This window comes from Maylandia zebra, linkage group LG11, assembly GCF_041146795.1.
Source record: "Maylandia zebra isolate NMK-2024a linkage group LG11, Mzebra_GT3a, whole genome shotgun sequence".
Classification (NCBI taxonomy): Eukaryota; Metazoa; Chordata; class Actinopteri; order Cichliformes; family Cichlidae; genus Maylandia; species Maylandia zebra.
Window position 1 is genome coordinate 24,947,824 of NC_135177.1, and position 19,599 is coordinate 24,967,422.

The following is a 19,599-nucleotide window of genomic DNA, read 5'->3' on the forward strand; positions in this document are numbered from 1 at the left end:
GAGTCTGTGTGAGGAACTTGGTAGGAGGGCGACATGAAGCGCACTCGCTTGTGAGTCAGCGAGAGTTGAGAGAATTGAACGAACTGACTCTCCCAATACTTTAGAGAGAGATGGAGGGAAAGGAGCAGTAGCCAAGTCCTCGACGTTACATTCCCCCTTGTTATATGTTCCACTTTTGCACAGCGGGCTGCTGAATGGATTGCAGTACACAGAGGCTATTACAGTGAAGCATCCTGGCTGCAGGGGAGAAATCTAAGAGGATAGTTTGAGGTTTTATGTGTGGCTGAGTGGGGTGGGTAATGAGGTGAGAGTCCCTTCTAGCCAGAGGTTAGCAGTGGTTACGAGGGCAGGTAAACATACCAGCTGCTTCTGACTGCCTGGCCTCAAGGCCACGGTGACACTGGCGGAGGAAGTGAGAGTGGGGTTTGGAGGGTGGAGAGCAGAAAAAGCAGGCCAGGAAGATGGATGGGAAGCCTAAAGGCATCGTGAGGCAAACTAGGTGGCTGGATATTCTCAGATTGCAACATTTACTGTAAGTTACAGTATATTCTCAGGCTTGATGGGTTCCCTTCCAGGCGTCTGTTTCTATCACAGCTGATGCTTATGTCCCCTTCTCTTTGTAATATATAATATTATGTAATGTAAGAGGTAGTTAATATCCTGGTTGCGTTCACATTCAGGAAACGCACATTTTTGTGTGTCACATTTAATAAAAATGCAGGAAACCTGCAGCTGTTTATTTAGATTGTCTCACTTTCAGGAATATTTGGACTTTTTTTTTTTTTTTTTTTTTGGTCAAATATGTTTATTCGCTTCCTTGCTGCAAATTAAACATCAGGATCAAACAGATTTCAAGAATCTGTGCCAAGCCTGGAGCTGCAGGGACAGGATGTGATGTGCTTAGCGTAGAAAGGGGAGAAATAACCTGAACAGTCCTCCTACTAGCAAAACCGGTAGGACATATAACATGCTCAAGCTGTGCCAGTCGCTACAAATGTTAGTTTGTTTTGATTTTTCATGCAACGCTGAAGCATTTCTCGAAGTCTCATCATCGGGTATTGAACAGAAGTGTCGGTCAGTATGTGTAGGCGACTGTGTTTATTTGTTAACGAAGAATAAATATAAATTAGGCGCAGCCTTCCAGACTAATTTGCATCTGTTGTCCCCGGTTTTTAAATTAAAATTGGATGTCTTGTTTTAATGGTATTTGTTTTCTTAGTTATCTTTTTAAAGTGGGCATACAGGTGTGTGTACACCACCCCTTTATTGCTCAAAAGTGTTGTCACAGTGTTGCCACTGGACAAGGATAAAGATTGGCCTCAGTTCACATAAACTCACCATTGTTGTGGTCTCATAGGCAGATATGTATGTGGATGTATATGAGTAGCTGCTTTCCCCTCTGCATCCGATGCTCCTGATCGCTCATTAAAGTGTCAGGTATCACTATGGTTTACTATCAAAAAAAAAAGAAAAGCCCCTGACTGTTTCTAAAAGTACTTTTGTACCATTTTTCTTTTGTGTCACCTAGCGCTGTTCATAGTAATTAGTAAGTCTTCAGAGGTGTAATCAGATTCTTTTTTTAACCTTCAGACGGAGATGATTTCATGCTTCCTCCGGTCTTTATGCTAATCGCTACCCAGCTCTACAAGTAACACGCAGACATGACAGTGGTATTGATCTACTCATCTTAACATCAGCCAGAAAGCAAAAACTGATTAAACTGTTCCTTTAAAGTGAATATCAGAAGGCCAGTTTAGTGATTGTGGTCACTTGTGTTCCTTTTTGTTGTATAAATGTATCTTTTTTTCCTCTTCTGAAGTGATGCAGAATGTAAATGCTGAGATGTAATCTGAGTTACAGCAGATATCATGATATCATTATAATTGCGCTGCAAAACTTCTAATGAAAGTGCAAGCGCTAAAACTAATGGTATGTTAAATATCCAACATGTAGAATTTTAATAGGGCCACTTTGTTTTTGAGACAGCAGTGTAATGTATCATAATTGCTTTAATGTGTTGGATTTTTGAGAGTGCTAAAATCTACAAAATTATGTGCTCCAATCGACGTAATGGCAAACTGACCTGTGCTTTTAGAGCACTTGTTACTCTTCTGTTAAGTATCTGCTTGCTGTTTCCAGCTCTACCTTTTACCTCCCACCTTTTCTGTGTGTATATGTGTATGAGCGAGAGAGAGAGAGAGAGAGCGCGTGTGTGTGTGCGGGAGAAACGGTGTGTTTGTAGTACAACATATCATTCATGTTCTGAGTGGACAGCAACATTTGGCTAATGCAGCCCTGCTTTCTCTGCTGGCTGGAGTCGACCACCTCGGTGCCAGCGCAAAGTGGACTGTAAATATTGACGGGGAGATGGCAAGAGTAGAGCGGCGACCTTGTCAGGAAGAGAAGCAAGGAAGGAGAGGCAGAGGGAATGATTGAGGCGCGGGAAGAAAGCGAGCGGGGTGGAGAGAGAGGGAGCGACAGAAAGAAGAGATGGAGATGCCTTCTCCCAAGGCAACCGAGTGTGCTTTGATGCACTGTGGCAGGGAACACACTGTGTCCCCAGAGAGGGAGAGCATCTCTCTCACACACACACAAAACACACACACCATGCAGAGTTATCACATTAACCACGACACAGCTTTTTAAAATGTCAAAATGCACAGGCACACTTAGAAGACGCTTACACATACACACAAACACAATGTGTACACTTAATGTACGTCAGTGACGTGAATTTAATCCTCAGACAGTCTAAATGCGCAAGGTTGAGCTCTGGGAATCACGGGAGATTAGAAATGACCAGCATTACTGATTTGCCCAATCCAAAAACCCCTGGCAACAGCATTGCAGACGTGCACGCACACACACACACACACACACACACACACACATAAAATTCAGTCAGCGTTTCCTTCAGTCAAATCAGTAAGGTCTGTCCTCCCTGAGCCATTCGGCTGGTTGTGTTGTCCGAACAAGCACAATCAATTTGATGTGATTTGTTTTGTGTTGAAATGAGTTGTAATGGCATCATGAGTGCAGTGAATAGCAAATGACAGTGATGGTGATTGTGGTGGTGGGTGTAGTAGGTCTTCAACTGCTGGAAAATTCATGTCAGAGGTAGCTGCAACACTCAACACTGTAGCACTTGCATTGATTGTGAATAATTTAAGTGCGTGTGTGCAGGTCTAAGTGGGTGTGCGCGTTTGTGTGTGTGTGTTCAGGCCTGCAGCTCATGCATGTGCCCTTTTAGCATAGCCACTAGCTGTACTTTATTCTCCACCTTTGTTGTTTCACCTCTTTGCCTCATTCTGCTCCTGCCCCTCCTCCTCCTCTTCTTGTCTTCATCTCCCTCAATTCTGCAGTTATCTGTGCACCTGATCGTTAGGTTACTGTATTACCAAGTGTATACACAGATCAGGCTGAATGAACGCCCGATAGATGGATAGGACGTGTGTTTTACCAAGTTACCCCAGAACAGGGGTGCCCAATCCCGGTCCTCGAGAGCTACCGTCCTGCAGCTTTTAGATGCATCCTTGTTCCCACACACCTGAATCAAATGAATGGCTTGTTATCAGGCATTTGCCAAACATGATGGCATGCTGAAGAGATCAAACCATTTGATTCAGCTGTGTTGGAGTAGGGATGCATCTAAAAGCTGCAGGATAGTAGCTCTCGAGGACCGGGATTGGGCACCCCTGCCCCAGAATCTAAAGGGTAGGATTTCACTTTTCTCTTAGTGAGCAATGAGATTACATGCACTGTTCTTTATCTTAATCTCTTTCAGAGGCCATCCATTCATTCCATCCTAATCTCATCTCCAGGCTCTCTGCTCTGACCGTGGTAGCCTTGTGTTTTTCTGTGCCTGCTGGGACTATAGCCCTGTGTCTCATCTGAGTTCAAAAGGGTCGAATTTCAGCCGATACCCGTTTGTCTCATTACGCTGAAACTTTGCATTAAGGGCAAGCTTTTTCCTGAAACGTAAGTTTCCACTGACATCTTAAAAACAACAAAGGCGAACTTGCAGAAAAGAGAATTCTAAATCAAATGTTTTCTCCTTCAAAGGCATTAATGGTGGCGCGGTGATCAAACGCTGAGAATTTCTATAATTAAATAGACATTTTTCACTTTGCTAAAAAAGCATGCTGCTGTTTGACTTGAAATATTGGAGAGGGTAAAAGCGGGGGGAAGATGATGCACAGTGAAAATTCACAAGCGGGACAATCCCGCAGCATTACTGCCACATGGCCAAGGCTACGTCAAGCTGAGCCAACAAGCAGCCTCGGGCTTTGGATATTTTGGTCAACTGTCTCTTTTTTGTTTCTTGTTTTCTTTTTAAAGGCAAGCCAACCCATTAGGAATGAATCTGATCATTAGCTACACTAGGATTGTTTTTCTAGTGACAAATCTGTTAAGCCAAAACCAACTGTATTTTTATCTAAATCTTTTCTTCAGTGGATATGAAGGATTTCAAGGTTGGTTAGCAGGCACTCAGTGAAGTAAAACTTGTGTAGGTGTGTGTTTGGTGTGCCTGTGTTGCACCGATTCTCTGAACAGGTCAGGGAGGGTAATAAAAACAGGCTTATCTCTACTCGTTAGGCACAGGAGATAAGAGATGCAGAGGGAGACGCTGCAGATTTGTGCTGTCGTAATACAGGGCCAGACGAGCGAATCCCAAATTGCGCCGCCAATGGAGCAGGATGACAGGAAAGGGGGGATGATGGGAGTGAAGGATGGATGGAAGGAGAGGAGGCACAGATAAATGCAACAAAAGCCCAGCCTGTGTGGGGAAGTGGAGGATAGGCCAGCATGTTAACCTTAATCCCTTCAGGGAGAGGCGTAAACACACAGGAAGAGAACAAGGGATTGAGTGGAAAAGAGAGGGATGTGAGATCTTTGTCTTCCTGCTCTCCCCTTTATCCCCTCTGTGTGTGATCAGCCAGTTGCAGGCAGCAGTCGGGAAATCCCTCTGTACTTATCTGAAGCCAGCCTCTTAATCACAGCCCTCATCTCACTTGGCTCTTCCTGCTCCCTCTTTCTCTTTTCCTTTTTATTCCCCTCTCCTCACCTTCTCACTGTCATTCTCCCATACTCCACTTTTTGGACTCCGCCATCTCTCCTTGACTCATCTCTCACTGAATCCTCTTTTGCTGACGACTCGCTTCACATTTCAGCTTTCCAGACAGTGACTCACTTGGACTAAGTTTTTAAGGAGAGCTCATCTGCCTCCCGAATTTTTTGTCGCACACACTCCAAAGCATTTTAAAATGGAAATGCGAAAAGAACAAAGGTGGAGCTGGAAAAAAAATCAAATCTAGCCACTAGCTGCAGAGCTGCAGCTGGGACTCATCCATGCATCCTAAAGCTCAAGAGATTCTGGTGGTATTTTCAACTTGCTGAAGTAGGTCTGCAGTAATTTCAGGCAGCTCCAGCGAACCATCTAGCCACATCTCCTCTTCCGTCACTCCTACTCCTCCCCCTCCTCCCGTGTGCCCAGTGGGAGAGTGGTGGTCTATGGTTGAGTGGCTGGCCAGGCAGGCATCTGTGAGCAATGGAGGGCTCACATATAGGAAAGGGATAGATGTCTATACGACTGGATGGTCCCTGAATTGATCCGCTCACAGGAATGGAGCTGACCTTTAACTGAGTTTGCATCTCGCTCAACAAAACAAACAACAAAAAAACACCACATGGTTTGTTGGATGAGCTCTTCTCTACCTCGGGGCTCCTCTCCACTCAAATTAATTTGATCATATTTTGTGCGCGCTGGGTTTTTGTGTCTAATTTTATTTTAAAATATGTATGTTGATGTGTTTCTGTGTACGTGTGTGATGTTTGTTTGGAAAGAAAAGCGAGGGGGGCCAAAGGGCAAATGGCAGACCAGCGTCTCAGTGTAAATACATCATCCTGAGTGACAAGAATGCAACACAGGATGTCAACTGTTTCTTAAAACAATGCCTTGTGTCGGTACAGTTTTGTGTGCATGGGCGTGCGCCCTATTTGTGTGGGTAATAGCTTGTCTGGTTGGATGTCCTTGGCGAAGAACTGCACAGATTTAAACAGGGCCAGCAGAAGTACGGTGTATATGTGCACACACACACTCTCTCTGGCGTTCTCGCTGTCTCTGTCTGCAATATTTCATTAGCGCAAGACATGGATGGTGTCCAGGGCCAACACAGAGGGCACGCTCTCAAGTCAACTCATTCACACACAAACACTGCACCTCAATCCTTATAATTGGCCTTTTCCTGCAGCTTTTTCGCCTCCATCTAAGGTTATCTGAAAGGAAGGAACAGGATCATACCTGAAACCTGCTGAGTAAAAATGGCATTGGTGGGATAATGACGCCTGTGAGATAATGCAAGGCAAAGCAGAAAGAGGCGGTTCTATAGAGGTTTGAAGGAGCGGAGGAAAAAAATATCCCAGCAACCAAAAATGTGGAGGGAGGTGTGACAAAGAAAACCAGACACGGCAGTGGAATGAGGAAGGACTAACACAAAATACTGGGAAGACGAGGCAGGTTTCAGGTTTTAAATGATTAGATGAGAGTCTGTGCTTTGGTGTTACAGAGACACAGCACCACCATGTGGCAGTCTGCATGCACTGCGTCGAGGTGATTTTTATGCAATTAGCTGAGATGTTTCCTGCAAAGATGTCAGCTGCAGCAGCTGAACCCCTGAATGCCTGCCAGTATGCCACATCCAGTCCCCATCTGTGTTGTCTGAGATTTCATCAAGGCTCCCTCGTCTTTTTATTGTTCTGCGCAAATCATTTCTCCTTTCCCATTAAATGAGAAATATTCCCACTGACTTTGAAAGTGTCACAGTACAATGTTCCCTTTCTCCTTTGTTCAGCCCTCATAAAATGAAAAAAAAATTGAAGTAATTATTTAGCATTGTTAATTTTACTGGTATAAAATCTGTTATATGGCTGAGCTAAAGCAAAAGTATGTTTTACAAGCTTGGGACACTTTTAAGATTCCGAGTATTGCATGAATAATTAGGTTTAATTTCCCGCAGCCTGTCCTAAATTGTCTCTCCAGCATAGTAGCTCATTGTTCTTTTCTCTGTATTACAGAAGAACCCTTTTTTTGTGTGTGTGAATTTGAGTAATAAATACAAAAATTGAAATATTTCTTTTCAGTGCATTTTAAGGTACAGGGATGAATAGACTTCTTAATGCTTGTAGGGAATGAAACACGTTTCCCTCTTCATGTGTGAGCACCGTGGAATTTTGTCCCCTCCAGAAGGAGAACAACTACTTTAGATGCATTGAGGCCACCACATGTTCGTTTTGCTCCCAAGATGTGAGGAGTAGGAGTCTTTGCTCCAGAAGTAATTACAAACAATAGAAAACTTTGTACCCAGCAGAATAAATCCAAACAACATAATTAACTGATTGTATTTATTATTTCGTTAGAACCCGTTTGTTTCATCTTTAAAGGGCTTACTGCACTTACTGATTGCTGTGCTTTGGATACTGCAGGTCCAGCGCTCATATTTAATTTGACACTGTAAAGTATGCTATCCGTTTAAAAGAGAAAGACGCGCCAAAAGCAGGACTGCAAACTGTGTCGATGGCGCGCTGATTTATTTCTTTTAATAAATGACAGCCTATTAAATGTTCACCACAATTAAAGAGTATTAAGAGGGAGGAAACCCAAAGAACGTGTGGGGTCAGTGATTTTTCAGATGATGTGTAATGAATAACAGGACGAGACATGATTATCAGGTCACATTTGTACGCGTGAAAGAATGAGGAATTATTTGACGAGGTATTCAAAGTAGACTATTGTTAGAAGTGAATCGTAATTAGAGGGCTAACAACGTTCAATCATGACCCTTCCAATTATTAAGACTAGAGTTTATTCTCATCAAATGAGCTTCAGATCCTCTTTGCCCTTTACCACCTCCTCATTAGCATAATCCCCTGGGAATGCGAGGGATAATGAGCTGGGCTGCACCTTCAGTAAACACGCGCTGCGTGTGCGCACTTCGTGGTTCATGCTCAGCGTGGTCATGGTTCATTAGAGGAACCTCTGCACGACTCCGCTGGTTCGACTTAATCAGCCATGTGACTCGACACTCTAATCAAGACCCCGTCTGTACTTTACAGTGTTACATCTAGACACAGACACACACGCATCTCTAAACTCTTCTTCACTGATTAGTCTCTCCGTCTCTTTTTTTTTTTTTTTTTAATTATAAAGCCACTCTTAGTGATCGGGTTGACAATGTGAAACAACTTCATTTATCTTACTTACAGCCTTGTAGTACACGAGTTCTAATTAATGGTAATGTTGTTAAGTCAGTTGTTCCCAAACTGAGAGGTGGGACTCGTTGAAAACAAATAGGAGGAGAAATATTAGAGTGGGGGGAGCGCACAGATCGTTGCACAAAAATATTTCTGGCCTTTTTAAAAAAAAGTTTATTTATTTGTCAGGGACCATGAACAAAAACATTAATCTCAGAGGAGAAGGGATACATTGTGCCGGATTTAGCTACCAGCTAATTTCCATCTGCAAGTCTCCAAGTCTCCAGGCAGGTAGACACGATGCTAAATCTGAAATACAAATCATGTCCAAGGTACTAGATACAAATTAGCGTGATATGATGATGCATCAGCACGCAGCTCAACAACCCCCTGGCCCTACTCCCATCCCACAAACACACATCATACAACACTCACACATATATCCAACACCCAGACTAACCCATCAGTGTACATGCATATTATAACAATCAAGCTGCTATAGAGGTTTTAAAAACGCTTCATCTAATCAATGTTGAGTCTTTGACGCTTGTTTTCAGCCTTGAATAAATTACAGGGTCACTGACTTTACTATTCCCGCCGCTCTTAGCTGCTTCGTAGCCAATGCCTTCTTCTCACATCTATTTATTGGCTCTGAGCAGCTGCCAGACAGCAAGTGAGAACACCAGGAGGTTACCATCCCAGAAACAGAACAACACAAGTATAATGACAATTGTTGTTTTTTCTTTTTTCAGTTTGAACAACTTGTTCTCTTTCATTTTAATCTAAAACACCCCTTAACCTCCATTTTTCCATATTTGTATGCATGCTCCTGCAGTAGGCAGCTTCTAGTCTAGAAGCTTAAATAATAGTTTTATGGTGGCTGAGGTTTGGGTAGGTTTAGATCTTTTTCCTATCATGATTTCTATGGCTGCTCATGTGCTTTGTTACTTTAGCATAAACGCATGTTGTGCTGAGACAATTGTTTTGATATTTCACAACATTTTGAAAATTGAAAATTAACTGTGGGTCATAATTTTTGTTGTTGTTGTTGTAGTTGTAGTAATAGCAATCTCAAAATAAAATATGAGAGCCACAGGTGCTGATTGGTTGGTTGATTTGTTTGTTTGTTTGTTTGTTTTCTATGAGACTGTAGCTATAGCACCCTCCAAAAGTATGACAAGAGCAAGACCAATTAATCTGTCCATCAAGCCTACGACCCACAGACACTGATTATGCCTTTCAAGGGGATCTTTCAGTAGTGCAGTAGTTCCCTTCAGGGGGTGAAATATGTATTCGGTTGGTTTTAAGATCTGGTGATTGACTGGTCTTGTCTTAAACCTTTAATTTGTTAACCCTAATGAAGTTTTGAGTTGAGGCGGCAGCATGTTTTGGATCACTGTCTTGCTGCAAAATAAAGTTTCTCCTGATTCATTTGGATGCATTTCTCTGTAAACTGACAGACAAAATGACAAATGTAAACTTTTACATTTATTCTGCTGCTACCATCATCAATACAAATGATTGAGCCTCTTCCGGAGGCTGTTGCATTTAATGGTGGTGGAAAAAGATCCCAGATGGAGACTCGTGGGTATGCAGGGATTTTATGAAACCAACTCTTTATTGAAGGCAATCTGAATCAACAGGAAACACTGGAAACTAAGGAAACTACAGAAATCATAATGCTAGGCTACAGGGAACTATTGGAAACCAAGGACCACAGAAAAAAAGGCAAAAGAAACAGGTGACGAGACAAAAGGCTACAGAGAGGAATAGGTTATAAACACACACGAGGTAAAGTAACCATCACATCACATACAGCGGAAATTTACTGGGGAAAATACAACTACAAGGCTACCAAAATAAAATGGGGAAATAAGTAAATAGGGACTATATATAAATATACGGGTCGCAGTGAGGAAGCATAGAGGAACATAAACTCGGTATTAACTGTAAGAACAGCACAAAGTACGATTTAAAATAATCTAGGAACATTAACCACTTCTAAACGGAAAACAAATAAAGAAATGGTAAAGCTCAACATGGTGGGTGAACGGCCATAATCGAAGCGAGCCCAAGCCATGGTTCAACTTCCACCATGCTTCTCAGATGAGCTTGTATGTATGAGCAGATCCCTTTGACCTTTCCATCGCTTTGGTAGAGGTTAATCTCCGTCTCATCGGTCCATAGAAGCTTTGTTGCAGAATTATTGTAACTCATCTCTGTACCTTCTTTACAAATTCCAGTTTCCACTTTCTTTAATCTTGATGAGTGTTTTGCACTGCTGTTCTCAGAGTCTCCTTCACACAGCAGATTGTGATATTTCCATCCCTGCTCGCTGCAGGTCGTTAACAATGTTATGGACTGAGTGGGGTGTTTTTCTGCCATTACTTGTTGTTTTTCCTTGAATTACTGGTTTTCTCAGCTCCAGAATGATCAACTTGACTGGCTTTACTATTCCAATACTTTTTTGTGAGGTGGTGGGGTGTATTTGTGTGTGTGTGTTTGTGCTATGTTAAGCTATCAAGTTGCTTTCATTGACTTAATAGTCATTCAAAAATCATGGAGTGCTAATCTAACACAAAGCCAGAGATTTACTCCTCGTTTTTCTCTTGTAAAATTCTTTACCTGTTTTGTTCTCTTTACAAGCTATTTAAAGGGGCAGTGAGCCCAAATATCAAACCCATCTATATAATTTTGGACAGTCTGGAAAATATCAGCGATAAAAATGTCTGCCTTCTCTTAAATATAATGGAAATAAATAGCACTCACCTTGCAGTACTCAAATTTGGAAAAACTCAGCTGCCGTGTCTCTCTATACAACTCATGACCTGCAGTTTCACGCAGGAACTATTTTTATTGTATCAAACCCCCTTAACCTCATCACTGTGCAGAATAAAGCACTCATCTAGTCATTAGGAGAGGTTCGTGTTCAACACACCGTGACAAGATGTAAACACTGATGCTGTCTGCCCCCCTTCAACTGGGCTGTAATGCTAGTTAGCTGCACACTTCTTTTGATTACTGGATGTAGACTAGAGGTAGAAAATAGTTTGTGCATAAAAAAGACCACAAAAAGATTCTTTAAGTAAATGCTGCTGATTTCTGGAAAGAGACACTGCTGCTGAATTTCACTAGGAGCAATTTGTGGACCCCATAACAAAGTGGTTTTATTTTATTTTATTTTATTTCTTTAAGAATAGAAATGTTTTTGGGGGGGGTTTTTGCACACACAAGTGGGCAATTAGCAAAAACAAAAAGATGCTAGATGGATAAATAGGAATATAGTCTACTGGGAAAATGTGCAAATTTGATTTGGGGGTGAACAATCTCAATCTCTGGTGCAACTGTTAGAAGGCGGCATTATTGAGAGAAAGAGGGCGTTCATGCCATCTGTAGTCTGGTCTAATCGTATTTGACATATTAATAATATTTTTCCAGAGACCCGTCTTCCAGAGAGGGGGCCTACTACAGGGATCATCATTGGAGCCATCATAGGGGTCATTATACTCATAGCCATCATTGGAACTGTCATTGCCCTGTACCGCAAACGCAAAGCCAAAGTACTTGGAGAGTAAGTATCTCTGTGAGTGACTGAGTTTCACTTCAGTTCACTGTTGCTGATTTCAATGAGTGTTTGCTCTTTTTTTTTTCTTTTTTTTTTTTGTTATTTGCAAATGATTCCATTAGATGAAATGCCATGCAGCGTGTCTCATGCTTTTGTGAGTCATTAAATGTGTGAATTGTGTGTTTTTGTGCAGTCGTCCACCAAAGTACAAGCCCCCTCCCCCAAATAAGGCATTTAATTCCACCAACTCTGCTAACATGGTGAGTCGCTAATTGAAAAGTCCTTGGAAGGACAAAAGTATCACTATCCTGACATCTGTCAGGTCACTCGGCACATATCACAACTAACAGTTTTGTTCTCGTGCTGTATAATGATTGTTTAATTGTGTGTCGACAGCTGCTGAACTCAAGCAATGCCCCAGTGGTCCAAAACGACTTCCACTCCACCCAGAGTCAAGAGCCAGTCACGGTAAGGATGCATGCTGAGTACATATGTGAAAATGACACTTAAATGCATATTTTTCGAGATCCTATCAAAACAGAATCCCCTCAGAGTACTCTCTTTTTTCAGCATCTGTTTTTGGTTTGGTAAAAAAAACAAACCAAAACAAATGTTCAGGACCATTTTAGATAATTGGCTACATAAATCCCAGTTTGATCTCAGGAGCAGTAAAACGAATGCATACATTTTTTAACACGGTTGCAGTAAAACCACTGCATTTGAAAAGCAGATGATAAACAGCCTGAGATGTCCCAAGAAAAATATGTTCAATGTATTTAGTGTACTCAGTCATTGCATGCACATTGTACTTTACAACAATCAAACAGCAATTGTATTTTTTCTTTGTAAAACTTATTGCAATTATTGCACTTTCAAATAAATAGTGTAAGGTACAAACCCCTTAGTGATGTTATTGTGCAGATTAACTGCATTATTATAGCTAAGTGGTTAAAATCATCAACAGATAACAAAAATGATATAAATATTAATAAATCAATAATAATATTTTAAAATGATCATTTTTATGATTCTGAAAAATGTTTTTTCACAAAATTAGTATGTTTATTTTCAATATTTCCAATATATTTTGGTTATTTTCCCCTTTGTAAAACAGTTATCTGGCACAAGATTAGATTTAGATTGTTGTGCAGCTCCGATAATTAATCTGTAATAGTTCACAGGGCTGCACATGAGCAGCCTGTTTAATTCACTGATTTTATTTCTGTTTAAATATTCTGACTTCCTGGGCTCCCCACCCCACCCTTCCTACCCCTGCTTTGTTTTTGCTTCCTCCTGTGCCACCCTAAAATCCTGTATATGCCTCTGATACTTGTGATAAGCTTTTGGTCCCCAGTTATTATTAACTAGAAGACTAGAGGTGAAACACTTGCTATGCTGGTTTTGATCAATGCCATAAAAACCTGTTATTTTTATCGTTGCTGGTGATAGTCTGGTTTTCTGGAAAGTATTTATTATCTGAAAGAACTGAAAGAAATCTCATTGATGATGCTATCTGAGTCTAACTTAATGTTTCATCTTTTTTAGAAGGTGATGATAGAAACCACCTCCTATTTCACTAATACAAATACATACTCGGTAAACTCTCGTAATTCGTAGTTGTATGATATGCTTATCTTTCCTTATTGTTGGCAGGACCTGGATGCCTATCAAGATGAGGATGACGATTATGACAACGGTGGTTTAAACAACAGAATGCATTACGTGTCTGGTGCCCCCTCTGGCTGGGATGATCCAGGGAATAATGAGGTCCTTCCTCCTTATCTGCACGTAGACGTTGACCGCCAGGACTACCACCCCGTCCCCAACATCAGCCGTGGTGAAAGCTTCGTGTCGTCTGCCATGTTTGTGTGAGGGCTGTCAAAAGCCACAGAAAGTTGCTAATGTGTGTAAATATGAGCGTATGCGAATGATTGAATGAATGAATTCATATTTCTGTAGGTACGTGGGAATGTGAACATTTGATGCTTTAATTGTGAATTTTCAGGTTACAGGTAGTCTTTATTGTGACGCAATCACGTCCAGCCTTGTGTTGCTGGTTGCAAACGTCCATCAACTTGAGCCAGCAAGACACAAACTGTCGCCAGTGCACACAGCTGTAGAGCACAGCTGCAGGAATGTAATGAGATTTTTATTCTTAAACTGTACATAAAGCAAACGCTGTTGTTGTTTTTTCATATTCAGCTCATGAACACTGTTGAAAGGAGCAGATGTTGATACTGAATCTGTTTGCATTGCTGTCATACATATTTTACTGAGGCGGCATGGTTAAAAGAAGCACAGTATGTGGGTTTTTACGCGATACCTCTGTTTAGTCTTATGTCTCACGCTGTTGGTTTCAGTCTCAATAAAACAGGCGCCCCGCGGAGAAGCAATTAGCAGCAGTTAATCAGGTGGTGCTTAGAAGACACCAGCAGACCGTGACGACATTAGGTTTTAAACTGCAGTCAGTGGGGGTTTACTGCTGCTGCAGCACTTTATGTTTTGATTTAAATATTTTCTTTTTACCGACTTTTTTCTTTCTTATTTTTTGTGCATCTGGATTTTGCCTTTCTTTTGCAAATGTAATGTCATTCATCTCCTTTGGAATCAAACTGAGAGTGATCCTTTCTTTTCTTTCTTTTTTTTTTAAAGTGGATCCATCCCTCAATATTTAAACCATAGCTTTTCTCAGCACTGGCAGTGCAATATGAGGGATATTTCTTACTAAAAAATGAAGAACCAAAAATGCATTTTGTACCTATTTTTATTAGTCGTAGCATCATAATATAAACTAGCATGCTGAATTTGGTTGAGGGCAAATCTGGATTATGTCTATGAAGTCTACATTGTTTATCTCTCTAGTGGAGGATTAAATTATGAAGTTGAAACAGAGGTTTGCAAAGAGCCTGTTTGTATTCTCATATCGCCGTCCATTATCAGGCTCAAGGGTTAAAAAGGTCAATTGTGCTTAGTCAGAATATGTCTCTTTGTGTTGGTGCCAACCAGGGGTTTATTTTATTTAACCGACCTTTGTTAAAATTGAAGTACTTTCTGAAATAAAGTTGGCTTAAATCTGTTTTACTCCTTTTTGCATTGTATTATCTCAGTCATTCTGACTGTTTTTCCATTTAATAAAGTAAACGGTAAACTCTGATCTTATTAAAAAACATAAATTTGACTTTGTGGTGTTGGTCTTCATTGCAAACAATTCATTCTATTGCCCTCAGTTGTTATTCCTCCATTTCACCAGATGGGAGCAGTGTGGACTGAAAATCCCTGAGTGTTTAGCACAGCAGAGGGAGTCTTGATTCCCACCTGCTAATGTGTAATCCAAATAATACAGATATTGTACTGGGGAGTGCTTCAGCTTTGATTGAATACTGTCACTTTGTAGCATTTACGAGTGAATGATGGGTGGAGTGTGGGGCAAACTGAAGCTGCAATACCAGCAGATTTCCATTTAAGGACTGCAGCAAGCTCTAGCTCACCTGATACGGTGGTAGGCACACTCTGTGCTTCCCCCCCCCCCCCCCCTCTTGTCTGACTCATCTCTTTCTATCTCCAGCTGTATTCCCTCCAATCCTGTATTTAAACTCTACGTGCACTGTTACCTAAGAGCATCGTTTTTGGATCCGCATGGTTCACTTGCAGCACTGTGACTACACCAAAAGGGGCCAAATATGTGTTCCAACTGACTATAAGGATTACATGCATCACTTTCGTGCACCACTGACTCATATGTATAAACTACTTGTGTCTTGCAGCTTATCTGTATTAATTGGCACGGTGTGCAGCAGTGTCCTGACTGAGCGGGTCTGCTGCAGATTAGCCTGAGGTGCTGCAGATGAAGGTGAGGCCTGACTAGCACTCACCATGACTCTGCAATCTGTTCCCTGCCTGAAATTCTGATCACACAGGTACATGGTGATTCTAGGAAGTACTCGGTGTGTAATGGGATTACTCCCGACATAATATATTCTTTTTCGGAGGGCCATTCAAAACTTAACGTCAAGGTCAGCTCACTCTGCAGAAGCAGTGAAAGCTCAAGTGGTACCTGGGATTTTATTGTGTGCTAGCAGGGTTCTCATAACTAGACTTCGTGAACTGGCATTTAGGTAATGAGTGAAGAAGGCAGAGAATAAACCTTCCATGCCTTCAGTGCTGCTAAGCTGGTTAAAAATAGAGGCAGAAGAGAGGGATTGAAAGAATCGGGGTGGACAGAGAAGATGGGGGGGGGGGGAGGAGACTACTAATTTGACTCCCAGTAAAGTAGGTAAGCAGGGAATTACCGGGTGACCTTGGCTGCGAAGTAAAGCAAATGTGTGGCAAGATGTTAAAGGCTCAGAAAGAAACTCACTTCATGCAGCTACAGTGATCCTGAGTGCTCTTTGCAAGCCACCAGCTGCCTCATCCGATGGACAAACACTGCCTGGGCTCATCATGTGCATGACAATGATGAGCATGTTTGGTTGCATGCTGATAGCTTGGTTGGTGAGTAAAGACACATTTATAAGTACAGGCCTGACAGGGATTACTCACAGAACATCTTGAAGGATCTTGAGTATCTATTTTAGGAGTGCAGATTAAAGCTAGCAGTAGCATTTAAGCAGCAGACTGAAAGGAAAAGATCATAAAAGAGGAAAGAGATTTGATTTAGTCCTGCTACTTAGAACTGAACCTTAAAGCAGCTACAGGAGAATGAAATGAAACGAGCTCCCCATCTCCATGTGCACAGGATCTGTGCTCATATGTTATCAACAGTAAAAACTAAAGGCCATGTGAGCAAGTTTTTCAAGTACATTATACCTGAAAAGTCCTGTCTTTTCAAAAGAAAACTTCCAGGAATTATCTTGAGAAGCCTACAACCCCCCCCCCCCAAAAAAAATTCCTCATCTGTTCCCATTTCTCTCTCCAGCTTTCACTCTTATATTTTTCCCCATTCTAAACGCCTTCACTTCTCAATTCTGTAAACACCAGGCCAGAAGAACACGATGTCTGAGGAGAGAGCAAGAGGGCGAGGGAGGATTCAACACCGGCCCCGTGGTGAGTGACACTGTCGAGACGCCTGCGCAAAAGGGAAGGCATGTGAGTCAAGAGGGGAGTGGAAAGAGGGAGAAACTGATAGAGAGGGTGATGTAGATAAGGGGCACAGGCCGTGAAAGAGAAAGAGGAGCTTTGGAGGATTAACGGGGGAGCTGAATTTGGAGGGCAGACGAGGCCAGCAGACAGCAGCTGGGGGAGGCCTGGATCACATCAGATTGGTTCAAATTTTAACTTTGTTTCGCAGATGGGCTTCCTTTGAACCCACAGACAGGGTTATTGAAATGGTTTAGTTACATGCTTTACTATTAAAAAAACGTATGTGAATCTGTGAACGTTCAAGAAAAAAAATGACCAGTGACAGATTGTTCTTGAAGAAAATGTATTAACCTTAAAAGACATTTAATGCAGGGTCAAGTGAGACTATAAATAATTCCCCAAAGACTGTAGGTGCTGCAGTGTCGAGTGACCAGATTATCTGATTGGCTGGTTGTTGCTGTTCCACACATGCTTTGTATCAGGAAAAACAAAAGCCTTCTGATTGTATTTAGTATTTAGTATTTATTTATTGTAACAACTGGAGGCTGTTATTTTTGCTTTAATCTTCCTGTAAGGCTACAAAAGATTGTCACAGATTTGAACCAATTATTGTGGACAAATTAATTAATGGCAACAATGTTATCACAACATCTGTATTGTCTTTACAGGCAAATGAGCTGTCTGCATGCATGGCTGTCCAAAAAGCATGAAAAAGAACAACTAGTCAGATATTTACAATAATATATGATATGTGCATTAAGACAATATGCACGTGTGTATTACCATCATTTATAAATATCATATAGTAACACTGGTCCTGGACCAGTCTACATAGTGACATGAATCACAACTCATTTGTGGACTGTTCAGCTTTTGTTGTGATAGGAGAAAACAGGAAAGCTGGATGTATAATAATATAATAAAAATAATGCTGGATGTAGTAAATATGATACAAATTAAAACCCATATATGCAAATTCATATTTAATCTTTTTTATTTATTTTATCTGCCAGGAGGTTCAATAAACACTTCATTTTTCAAAACAAATAAAAAAAATAGAAAATTATGGAAATTATTTCATGCTTCGGGCTTAGAGACCTAGAAAAACCAAACAATGTTCTTCCAAATGAAAGTATCTGTATTTAGAAAAGCTTACTGTGCTCACCGAGGCAGTAACATGTCAGCAACACTTGAAAGAAACAATAAAACACTGTATGAATATGTGTGAGTGGAGGGGTGTATCTCGTACAGAGAAAAATAGTAGCAGTAACCTCAATATTGCCCATTGTACATTGGGTGAATAGCCTCTCTGTGTGCGATATGTGCAACTGTGTTTCCTGGGGAAGTCCTGATCTCTAACGGTTAAACAGTGGTTCCCTTCACTCTGTACTTACTGAATGTCTCCCTTTAACTGTCACCACATTTTTTCATTTAAATAGGTGGGATGTCCAACATGCCCTTTAAATATCTCCCCGAGTGAGCTCAAGTCTCCCTGCTTCTCTTATGCTTTTCCATGAATGATGTTATCATGTCATAAGTACTTACTCAGTTATTATCAGCAATGAGCTGTTGACAGGATGTTATCCAGCCTCTGCTAAAATATTTAGTATGTGAGAGTGATGCATTGAGAAGTGGCTGTTACACTACACATTCATATGAGCCTCACTGCTGATCTGTAGCTCTGTCCTCATGACACGTCTTTCCCCTCCTTTCATATTTTGTCTTTTTATTGATCCTTTATCTATGTATCTATTTATTTTTTCCTTGTGTAAACTGAAGAAATATTCATTTTCAACAAGCCTAGCAACACAAGAGTCCTCCTCTTATGCAGGTGATATTATGTTGAGTCCCAGCTGTGGTCCAATCAAACAGGGGCGGGTTTCCTCTCTCCAATCGCAGCCGTTCGGCCTGCACTGCAGCTGCAGGCGGGACGGTGGGTGTGCACGGACGTGCATGTTCTCTTTATCTAAAGCAGGTGCTCCACCTGGATAAGATGAGGGCGAGAGACAGAGCAGAGAGAGAGAAAAGTCACGTTTTATTGGCTTTATTCGATATAGAAGGAAGTCCTTTGGCATATCTGAATATGTTACGATAAGCTTCACTCAGCAGGATGAGATGAGAAAGGCCTTCAGCCTTTAGGTTAAAACTACAACTAAAAGTGTCAATCACAAGTGATGATGCCACAAACACTGCTGACATTTAATGATTTATGGTTAATCAGATGATTCTCCATGAATGACAAGTTAGATGTGGAAAAAATTTTATAAGTTGCTGCATAAATTAAACAATGGATCACTTGTATCCAGATGCTCTCTGTAAAGGCTTCGTAAGTAGTAACTAATAGCTTTAATAATGCTTACTAGATAATGCGCTCCTCTTTAAGGATTGAGGTTCTTTCCTTACATCAAGAATTAATATCTACAACAAAGCATCTTCTACAGGAACAGTGTTTGTCACAGCCTTTGTGTAACTGACGTGTTGAGGTTTGTCAGTCTTTAGATTTTCCAAAGTTTTATTTGCTAATACAATGTTTATTAATGACATTAATTATGGGGTTTCCATTTACCACATAAATGTATGCAGACTCTGGGAAGTGCCCTTTATTCTGTGTTATATAACTCCCTCTGCTGTGTAATATTTTTCTAAAATGTCATCAAGTCTTCAGTAACAAATGCTAGAAATAAATCTCCAGTAAGAAATTCTAA

The 19,599-nt window shown here is 41.1% G+C and overlaps 1 protein-coding gene across 1 annotated transcript in view; it reads left to right on the top strand.

The window, feature by feature from the left end:
- Window positions 1-14,993, top strand: part of si:ch73-22o12.1 (nectin-2) — an 86,059-nt gene extending 71,066 nt beyond the window's left edge. The window contains exons 7-10 of the mRNA XM_004550870.6: window positions 11,689-11,821; window positions 12,009-12,075; window positions 12,212-12,283; window positions 13,469-14,993. Of these exons, the coding sequence (XP_004550927.1) occupies window positions 11,689-11,821; window positions 12,009-12,075; window positions 12,212-12,283; window positions 13,469-13,687 (491 nt within the window). The 3' untranslated portion in view covers window positions 13,688-14,993. The remainder of the gene's footprint in view (window positions 1-11,688; window positions 11,822-12,008; window positions 12,076-12,211; window positions 12,284-13,468) is intronic.
- Window positions 14,994-19,599: the final 4,606 nt, after the last annotated feature.